General features: G+C 50.6%; 1 protein-coding gene across 2 annotated transcripts in view; it reads left to right on the top strand.

Moving 5' to 3' along the window:
• The first annotated feature begins 1,332 nt into the window (after positions 1 to 1,332).
• Positions 1,333 to 10,177, top strand: part of CPXM2 (carboxypeptidase X, M14 family member 2) — a 146,183-nt gene continuing 137,338 nt past the window's right edge. For both annotated transcript variants that reach the window (XM_045361714.3, XM_005566674.5), the window contains exon 1: positions 1,333 to 1,809. In XM_045361714.3, the coding sequence (XP_045217649.2) occupies positions 1,506 to 1,809 (304 nt within the window). In that variant the 5' untranslated portion in view covers positions 1,333 to 1,505. The remainder of the gene's footprint in view (positions 1,810 to 10,177) is intronic.

Genomic DNA, 10,177 nt, shown 5'->3' with positions numbered 1-10,177 from the left:
CAAAGACATCTATACCTGAATACCTAGAACAAGAGATAGTTAGGGAACCTGGCAAAAAGTTAGGGAACATGGCAAAATGGACTTTGCCGATGTGGTTAAGGTCACTACTTAAGAGAGGATGACTATCCTGAATTTTTTGGGTGGGCCCATCTAATCACACACTCTCTTAAAAGTAGAGAATTTTCTCTAGCTGAAAGGCAAAAAGATGTGGCAGGAAGGGAAGAGATTTGAAGCTGCGTCAGTGCTGGCTCTGAGATGCAGGGCCCACATGCGAGGACCAGGGAGAGGCCTGGAGGAGCCTGCAGAAGACATGTGGAGGAACACAGGCAGCCAGCAGGAGGAAAGGCGCCTCAGCCCACAGCCAGCAAGGGAACTGCACGTCAGTCCTACTACCGCAAGGAGCTGAATTCAGCCAATACCTGAGTGAGCCCGGAAGTGGACTTTTCCCCAGAGGCTCCCCTAAAAAACCCAGTCCTGCTGACCCCTTGATTTTGGCCTGGTGACACTTGCATCAGCCTTCTCACCTGCAGAGCTGTTAGAGAGGTGTTGTTTGAAGCCACTAGGTTTGTCATCGTTTGTTACAGCAGCAAGGGAAAAGCATGCAGTCCTTTGGCTCCACATAAAGAATTCATGCAGAGTTGTCCAAAGTGGGAGGCCCTTTCTCAAAGGACCCTCTGGGCAAGAGCCTGCTCTTGCATGAACCACAAACCCTCTTGTGACCCCAGGGATGGCTGCCCTGGGGTAACATCACTCTCTTTCCCAAGGCCCCACAGAATCACTGTCTCAGATGGGAGGGGGTTCCTCCAGGGTCCCTAAGCCCTGCTCCCAGGGAACTTTACACCCAGAAACCCCGGGAACCTCAGGAATTCCTCATTCCCAGTTCCTGAAACAGAAGCATGGCTAGTGGGAAGTCCACGTCTGCGGGATGGTCAGCACACGGGGCAGGAGTTTGAGAGCTGGAGGCTGCTTGGGCTCTGATTTACTTCAGGACCCCGGGCCAATCTTTTCTCCTCTCAGGTCACGTTTCTCCACCTCCATTCTCAACAAAGGAATGGAACAGCGGGCCTCAATGTTTTCTTCTAAGATTGAAACTCATTCGCGTCTCTGGGGAAGCAGGCCCCACATTGGCCAGCCTGTGGGGGAGGGGAAGGGGGCTAGGGACCGACTGCGGGGCGCAGGGGGCTTTCTTGGGCTTGGCTGCTTGGAACACCTGCCTCCAAGGACTGGCCTCGGCGGGGTCGCCGGGAAAGGGAGGGAAGAAGGAAGGGCGGGGCCGGCCCCCCTGCGCCCGCCCCGCGCCTCTGCGCGCCCCTGTCCGCCCCGGACCAGCCCAGCCCAGCCCAGCCCTGCGGGCCGGTCACACGCGCAGCCAGCCGGCAGCCTCCCGCGCCCGTGCGCCGCTCTGCTGTGCCCTACGCCCCTGCCCCGCGCCAGCCTCTGCGCCCGCAGCCCGCCCGGCGCTCCCGGTGACAGTGACCCTGCCCTGGGCGCGGGGCGGAGCAGGCATGTCCCGCCCGGGAACCGCTACCCCGGCACTGGCCCTGGTGCTCCTGGCAGTGACCATGGCCGGGGTTGGAGCCCAGGGCGCAGCCCTCGAGGACCCTGATTATTACGGGCAGGAGATCTGGAGCCAGGAGCCCTACTACACGCGCCCAGAGCCCGAGCCCGAGACCTTCTCTCCGCCACTGCCTGCGGGGCCCGGGGAGGAGTGGGAGCCGCGCCCGCAGGAGCCCAGGGCGCCCAAGAGGGCCACTAAGCCCAAGAAAGCTCCCAAGAGGGAGAAGTCGGCTCCGGAGCCGCCTCCACCAGGTAAGAAACTTTCTGCGCTGGGCAGCCCGAGGGGGCGCCGGTGGTTTCGCGCCTCCAGGGGACAGCTGGCTTCTCCCTGTCTGTGTGTCAGGGATGGGCCAGTCCCGGGAATCTCCCTGTTGCTGCCTCTGCCTCCCTAGGGACTGTGTCTGCGCTTCCTGCGGGCCTGCCCAGCTTGCCAGAACTTGGCCTTGACCCTGACACACATTTCAGCTCTACCTTATACCCTTGTAAAGAGGGAGCTGTGCAATTGGGAGGCTGCCTGGAGGGTCAAAGTTCTTGTTTCAAGCTTGAAATCCCCTGAGCTAAGGATCTTTCTGCTGGATACCTCTTACTTCTCTGCCTACTTCTTCAATCCTCAAATGCGGCTGAATTTCCACTTTGGGGGTATGGATGGCTGGCTCTTTTGGCAGATGGCCTTCTGGGGAAAGTTCTGCCAGTAGGCCTTTACCCAGCTGTGTCCCTTCTCAGCTCCCTCCCTCCCACTCTCAGTGGGCCCCTTGGGTCCTCTGCCCGGCTGGGGCAGGATGGCACAGCCTCCGCTGGGGAGTCTGTGCCTGGAGTCTGCTGCAGCCTGAACTCTGTTTTAGGGGCTGCCTGGCTGCCTGCGGTGCTCCGTCTTTCATCCAAGTCTCATACCCTTCTCAAATCCATCTTCAGTTTCTGCCAATCCCATTTTCCTAGGAAAATGACTTCCATTAAATGACGTAGTTTATTAACCACCTTGTGAAGTGGGGCTTCCTCTAGTTGTTCCAAATGTTCTTTGCTCAAATTTCAGGGGCTGCAGGCCTAGTATTTCAAGAGTGGGGCATGAGCAGGAATGTGGCCAAATTCTCTGGCCTTGCAATGGCCTCTCCTGAAAGGAGATACGTGAGGGTGCCACCGTTACAGGGCTCCGAGTGTGGAAGGCATCGTCTTTGATTGGTTAAACTGCTCATGGAAGTCAGCAGCTAGGGCAGTGGGAAAGTGGAGGAGGGGTGAGGACACAGAACTCCTGAAAGGGTGGACCTATCTGAGCATCCCCCTTTGCAGAGGCCCTGGCATGCTTCCATTGTGGACAACTTTGAATGGGCGGGGATTTCTGAGTTGTGTGACAACCCTGAACACATCCAGAATTTCCAGTGTCTCAGGGAGAGTTATGGGAATTCAGATGTGTAAGAGCCACTGTGGCCTAATAACAGGATTAGGAGTGGGAAGAGACTCATATTTGTAGAATGTAGACTGTGACTCCATTAGAAACTTTATGTGCCAGTTTCATTTAATCCTTTCAGTGGCTCCGAAGGGTGGGTGAGGCTCAGACAGTTTAAGTAATTTGCTCAGTGTCACTTGCTGGCTTGGGAGATTTGAAAGCCTTTCTCCTGTCCTTTTAAACTCAAGGCATTTTTGGTTTGGTAGTTTGAATCAAATCCATGTGCATTCTAGTTTTTTTTTTTTTTTTTTTTTTTAGTGCCTGCAACATGCTTAGCTCCACGCTGGGCATGGTAGGGTGGTATAGGCAGGAGACATGTATGTTGGGTTCTGGCAGTCCCTGGGAGTGGTGCCAAGGGGGAAAGTGGAAGGAGTCCCAGACTGGGAGTCTGAAGACGGGGCCTAACACCCATGTTTAGGGCTCATCAATTCGGGGATCTGGGATCATGGCTCTGTTTCCTGAGCTTTAACTTCATCATCATTTGCAAATAGGAAGACTGCACCTACCACCTCGCTTTACTTTGTTGATTGCTGTAAAAACCTTTTAACGAAAGCTTCCAGTGTGCCTGCCAGCTTCTGTGCTAGTCTTCCTGTGAACCTTTCATTCATTCCACAGACTGTTAAAAGAGCCTGCTGAGCACCGGTGCTGGGTGAGATCCTAGGCATGGGGAGAGCAAGACAGTCCTCTTCCCTGCCCCCCCACCACATGGAACTAGCTGGGGACTCTGAGAAAGTAATGTAGTTGTGCTGAGCGTTGCACAGAAGTGCGGGGAGTTAAGGAAACATAAGCTGGGGGAGCTCACTGAATCTGTGGGGGCTTGGGTAATGCTTCCCCGAAGAGGTGATGTTTAAGACTTGACAAGTAAGTCAGCTTTTATTGTCCTGGGGACTCGTGCAAGTGACCGGACATCATTCCTAAGATAGGTTTCTTTCCCTACAGAAAACATCTCAGAAAGTCACAACCAGGCCTGAGCTGTGTCCACAGACTAATGTGTCTGCAGACTCAGGGGTTACATGGGGAGGTGACTCTCTTTAGTCCTGGGAGAAACAGCTCTTGCCACTCTTGGAATGGGGTCTCTGGAGGAGAAATCAGAATGTAACCTGAATATGCAAGAGAAAGCTCCTTTGCTTTTGGAAGGCCATCTTGCAGGCAGAGACAGGCCATGGGGGAGCCTGTTTATTCGGTGTCTAGTCTCTGCTTTTGCAGGACGCTTTGCCCAGTTCAGCATGGCCCTGGCATCTGCCGGGATCTCCAAGCCCCATACTGAAAACACATCTTCGGAAAATCCAGAGACTCTGATCAGAGGCCTGCTGGGACAGCTGCCTCCGGACCTGCTACCATGTCAGCCTTGTTTCTAATGAATTCTGGGGGGCTTTTTTAGAGCTCTCCTCAACCATGGCAAGACAAGTGTGACATTTATCTCATATTTTTAACTCCTGTCCTTTTTTATTTTGGTGTTTGCTCAGCAGAATCCTCTGCCCTGGACCGGAGTGGGAAGACTGGTTTAAGCATGAACTTGGTTAGGGGAGTCAGTGACAGTTTTGCGCAGTTAAACTACACTAGGAGAAAATTACTTTTTTCCACTTTAAGTAGTGGCTTGATCTATATGCTGCTCATGGTGTAACAGAAGCACTTATCTCCGCATTGGATTGTTTTGGAATATCTTAGGAAGTCACTTACATAGGAAGGAACATTGGACTGTGGCCTGGAGTGTTTAATGCAAACTTCTGTACTTTGCTTCACTGGGTGGATGATGCAATGCTATGTACCAGGCACTGAGGTGGGAGTGAGGGGTTCAATTTAGAGATGCATAAGAGTATAAAAGCATATATAACTAACTAAAAGTCTATATGTACTTTGTCTTTGCAGATGATAAAATATTTCCCAGATAGCTTTTGTCTTGCATAAAAGTGAGTTCAAGGAAAGATGTATTCAGCAAGTGATTCCCCAGTGAATTTCCAAACAGGCAGATTTTCTATGTTGTAGGCCCCAGAAGGGAGCCCTCTTTTAACCCTGTAGGGGGTTTATGCAAGGAGCTGAGGGCATTGGGGATTTGATCTGGGTGTGGGTTCTGGCTTTGACCATTGGCTGTTCTTTCACACCACCACAGAAATGCCCAGTGGGCATTACATGCTGACGTTCATGGAGATGCTTGGAGAACGGAACCCTTTGGATAGTTGAGAATATTGCATTTTCCATGAGTGACTGACAGGTTTCTGGAGAAGTAGAGCCCCAATATGCTCAAGAGAATGGAATCTTTAAAAACATTTATTTAAGTTTTTATTTTGAAATAATTATAAGCTCACAAGAAATTGCAAAAATAGTACAGTGAGGCCCCATGTACCCTTTATCAGCTCCCGCTAATGGTAACCTCTTAGATGATTCTAGTACAAGATATTTCAATCTTGGCAGGTTTGATGTTTTGGGCCAACCGTGTGTTTGTGTGTGTGTGTGTGTTGTGTGTGCATGCCAAAAGAGGAGGAAGGGGGTTGCCTTCCTGTGCATTGTAGGATGTTTAGCAGTGTCCCTGGACTTGAAATTGGATGCCAGTAGCACTCTCCCCCGTGTTGTGACAACCAAAAATGTCTCCAGACATTGCCAAATACCCCCAGGGGGTTGAGAATCACCGTTGTATACAGTATCAAAACCAGGAGGTTGACAGTGACACTGTTAACTAGATTACATGCCTTACTCAGATTTGACCAGTTCTTACATGCATTTGTATGCATGTTCTCTGCAGTTTTTATCACATGTCCAGGTTCATGGAACCACCACCACTATCAGGATATGGAACTGAAGAATCTTTTTCTTAGGTTGCAGTAGGATTTTGGTACTGTACAATTTCTGAGTTCCTCGTTGTGAACACTCATCCATCCCAGAATTTTAGAACTCTGAGGAACCTAAGTGGAAACTGAGCACAGATTCTTGCTTATTGCAAGATTCTAACAGTGAACCGCCCAGCCTCTGCTCATAGGCTTCCATGGATGGACCTTTCAGTGGATGAAGAGTACTTATTGCTAGAATGTTCTTCCTCATATGGGCTTGACAACGTTCTGCTCTCTAATTCCATTTATTTAGCTGTTTCAAACTGAATTTGACAGTTTCTAGATCCCTGCAGTTGGAATGATTTAAGGCCATGGGAGTGACTCTCAGGTCCTCAGTTTTCATTATCCCAGGGTTAAACATAAGAAAAGGGGCCACATTTTGCACGTGCAAGTGGATTTGGGGGTGTCTTACTTTGCATGCTATCTTCAAATTGATGACCCTGGTTTGCAGCCATATTCCTTTTGAAGAATAAAATAGAACAGAAAAATAAACCATAGTTATTGAACTTACCCTTTTCCTCCCACTTGGCAGTGACAAACAAATCAAATAATAAGCTGAACTATTGATTTGAATGAGGGATTTGAAGATTTTATTTATTTCTCTCTTCATTGCACGTTGGGTTAGAAGTAGGCTTGGATATGTAGTCTTTAAATTTGAGTTTCTGCTCAGTCCTTTGTTCATAGCTTTCTTCATGTGCTGGTGAGAATGAGCCACTGTTTGAATGTGGCCAAACCCACATCACCACCATAGTCTTGAGCCCACGGAATTTGCAGAGGGGGCAGCGAGCCACGTTTGTGTGTCTGTACTCAGAATAATTGAGTTTGCATTTTGTACTGTGCTGTGCCCCAGTTGCAGGGGGGAAATAACCAAAGAGTTGTTCTTTGAGCATATTTGGTTGTAAACAAAGCCTTTTCTGTTGTGCATGCTGTGAGCCAGTTGGTGAAAAGGGCTTCACATTTAAGCTTTCCTTCTCTTTTCGGGGTGGTTTGCTGCCTTTGGCTTTTGGATGGAAATGTCTTCTCCTGGGAAAAATGGGAGTGTAAGGATTAGGAGGCTGTGTTTGTAAATATTTCAGTAAGTACTTTACAAAGCAATCACAATGCTATTAGCATACCTAAACAATCAACAAGCAATCCTTAATGTCAAATCATATGCTCACTTTAAGAGTTAAATCCAAAGTGTTTTGTCCAGGTAAACTCCCTACAAAATTCCAAGGGAGAGGACGTCATTTCCTGTACATTAGCAAGCAGCTTTCTAAGACACCACCTCCATTTCCAAAATGCCTTCCAAAGTCAACTATTAATGCTGGCAAATTTCCTCTTGCCTGTGCCCAAGGTTCCAGAAACCAGGGCTCGCGCATGGATAATAAAGGAGGACACTCCCACGTTTGCGAAAGCTGGCCTGCGTGCTGTGGTTCTTAAAAATAGCCACTGTGTTTTCTCTATGCCCCAAGTGTCCATGGCTGCTGGAGCTCATGGCACCTTTAGCGTGGGGACAATGGCAGCCTGGCCCTGGAGCCTTGACTTTTGAGGTGGGGGTTTTCTCTGGATGTCCCTAAGGGTCCAGGGAGCCTGAGCTCTCAGGCTTGGCATCTCCAGCAATGGCTCTGCCCTCTGTGGCCCTCTCAGGCCCCAGTCACTGCAGCTACCTCTCTGGGGTCACAAAACCCAGGAAATTAGGGTTTCTTTGGATGGCTCCTGGAAGGGATGGTATCCACATCTGGCTGGCAGCCAGCTGGCTACTCATTGGGCATCATAGGCTGGTTGACATGGCACAAAACACCTTCAAGTGTTAATTTAAGCCCCTGATGTCACAGATTTGTATGGAATGCCTGGTTCGTGCTAGGCACAGGTAGGTGCCCCATGGTGAGTTTTTTCAGGATTAAGAGAGAGCTGAGGTCAAAGTCTGGTTCTGCCACTCACGGGCATTTGTGACCTCTCCAAGCCTCAGTTCCTCAATGTGGCATGGGAACAATTAATAACCTAAGCTTTTGGAGGAGGTGTGCGATCGGATGGGTCAATGCCCAGCCTCCCAGCCTCCCAGCCTCGAAGCCTCTGGAGGGGCAGCTCAGAGGTGTCTCCCCTCCCAACCCCACCCTGAGTCCCCAGCCAGGTTGAGTCCCCATTGGGTCCTGCCAAACAACACAGCCTAAATTATTGCTATTTCCCCTTTCACCTTTTCACCTGTGCTACCTGAAATCTCCTCCCTGATACAGCACTGTGCCCAAGGCCTTCTTGTCTCAGGCTCTGTTTCCAGATGGAATCTAAAATGAGACTGGCAGGTACCAACAGCTCCCTGCACAGTGTCTGCACATACCCACCTGCTGCTGTTACCGGGGTGTCTCTTTAAAGGCAAAGGACTCTATTTGGTTGCAAGTCAGAAAGGCAGCTGCTGGCTGCACAAAGGGCGAGAGTGGGGGACCACAGGGCACTGCTGCCCCAACCAAGCCCACTCTTCCTTATGCCCAGATCTGAGGCCAGGTCTTCTACATGAAAGGCTGACCCAGAGGAGGGCAGGACTGACCAGGCAGGTTTCCCAGAGAAGACACAATGGAGAGAGAGAGAGAGAGAGAGAGAGAGAGAGAGAGAGAGAGAGAGAGGGAGAGAGAGAGAGGCAGGCCATGGGATTTTGATGGGTTGTTCGATTGATTGATTTTGGTCTAGTTTTGGTAAAAAGTTCTTAGACAATTTCACAAGTACCTCCATGTCCAGCCCACAGCCTCCCCTCCAGCTCCCATCAAGGTCATTGAGATGGATGGAAGCCAGTGCATCAGTCCACTGCTCAACTCACCCTTCAGGACCCACTGATCCCCTGGATTCTTATTTCCTCTGGGAGCTTCCTGTCCTCAGAATTGGATAAGGGTGCAGGCGGTTCCTCCCTGTGTCGTGGCCCTTTCCCTGCCAACATCACACAGAGCAGGCGTTTCTCACTGCTTTTGTTTAGATTTTTGTGTTCACCTGTGAAGTTCTCCTGGCTCTCCTTGTGTGAGTGTTCCCAGCAGATCTGGTGTGTTTGTGGTGATTTAGCCTTAGTGCTGCAATTCTGGGGAGCCCCAGAGAACCTCTTTGGTCATTTCTTTCTCCTAATGTGGGTTCCTTAAGCAGAAGCAGGCAAGGACCTCAGAGCCCTGGGCTGGGTCCTTCACTGTAGGAATGCAGAGCCAGCTGGACTGGAATTTCCTGGGGAAAATGCAAAATTGCAGCAAAGCATTTTTTTTTTTTTTCTGGCTTCTGGGGGTTGCTACTGTAAGCCCTTTGTATAGTGAGGGGAAAAATAGTTCTTTATTAACCAAGAATTATATTTATCACTGTAGACCAGAATAGAACATGTGGCCCGCATTGGCAATTCAGTTTGCTACTTTTAAGGAATTTGGTTTTGTCATGCAGCCCAGATGGAGATGCTGGCTTGATCCTGGCCCCTTCTCTGCACACTGTTTCCATTTTGCTTTCTTCTTTCATCTGCATGGACCATATGCCGCCTTTCTTGTTAGGAGAGAGGAAGGGGCTATGAAGGGGGGTCCTGTGTGCTGTCTGTGAAGGGCTCAGATTTGGAGTCAGTCTCCAGCTCTGTCCCCTCCTGGCTCTGTCCGTGACCTTGGGCAGCTCTCTTCTCCCCTCTGAGCATCTGTATCCCCATCTATAAAATGGTATGCAAAGACCCTATTAGAATCTATGTGAAAATACCTTGTAAATTTTGAACCATGCTATGCACATTAGCTATTATTCCTCCAGCAACTGGAATAGCTCTTTATGATGGGTGAGAAGATATAGGTCTTGGTCAGTGAGGGTGCAGGCCAGGGCCACCCTAAGCACTTCAGGCAGCATTTTTGTTTCCTGCTGGTAGCTTCCACCATGGCAGGTATTGTTGCCTTCTCCTTTCACTGATGAGGGAACCGAAGTGTAGAGAGGTGACGAGGTCATCCCAGGACACACCTGTGGGTGCAGGGGCAGACGTAGCAGCACCCCAGACTGGAACCAGGCCCTTAGGCCTGTACTCCCAACCGCCAGCTGCCTCCTCCCCGGCGCAGGCGCTGGGCCCCTGTCTGCTATCTCAGCCCCATCTGCCACTCCCTTCGGGGAGTCTGTTCCCCACATGTTGATCCCAGCCCCCTCCCCCTGCCAGGAGAGTCACACTCTCAGTGTAGTAGGACCTTCGCCTGACATCCAGACTTTCACTGGAGTCCCAGAGCTGAACGGGGCCATTTCCTCATAGGCCTGAATCTGCCTGGGCCTGGGGTGCCCAGGCCACGGTGTTGTGGTGTGGGGTCTGGCAGGACCATGGTGTGGGGTCTGCCCAAGCCGTGGTATTGCGGGCTGTCCAGGCTGTGGTGTGGGGGCTGCCCAGGCCATGGTA

Source organism: Macaca fascicularis, chromosome 9 (genome assembly GCF_037993035.2).
Source record: "Macaca fascicularis isolate 582-1 chromosome 9, T2T-MFA8v1.1".
Classification (NCBI taxonomy): domain Eukaryota; kingdom Metazoa; phylum Chordata; class Mammalia; order Primates; family Cercopithecidae; genus Macaca; species Macaca fascicularis.
Note: the sequence above shows the minus strand (reverse complement) of the source record. Positions and strands in the feature narration are given on the sequence as shown.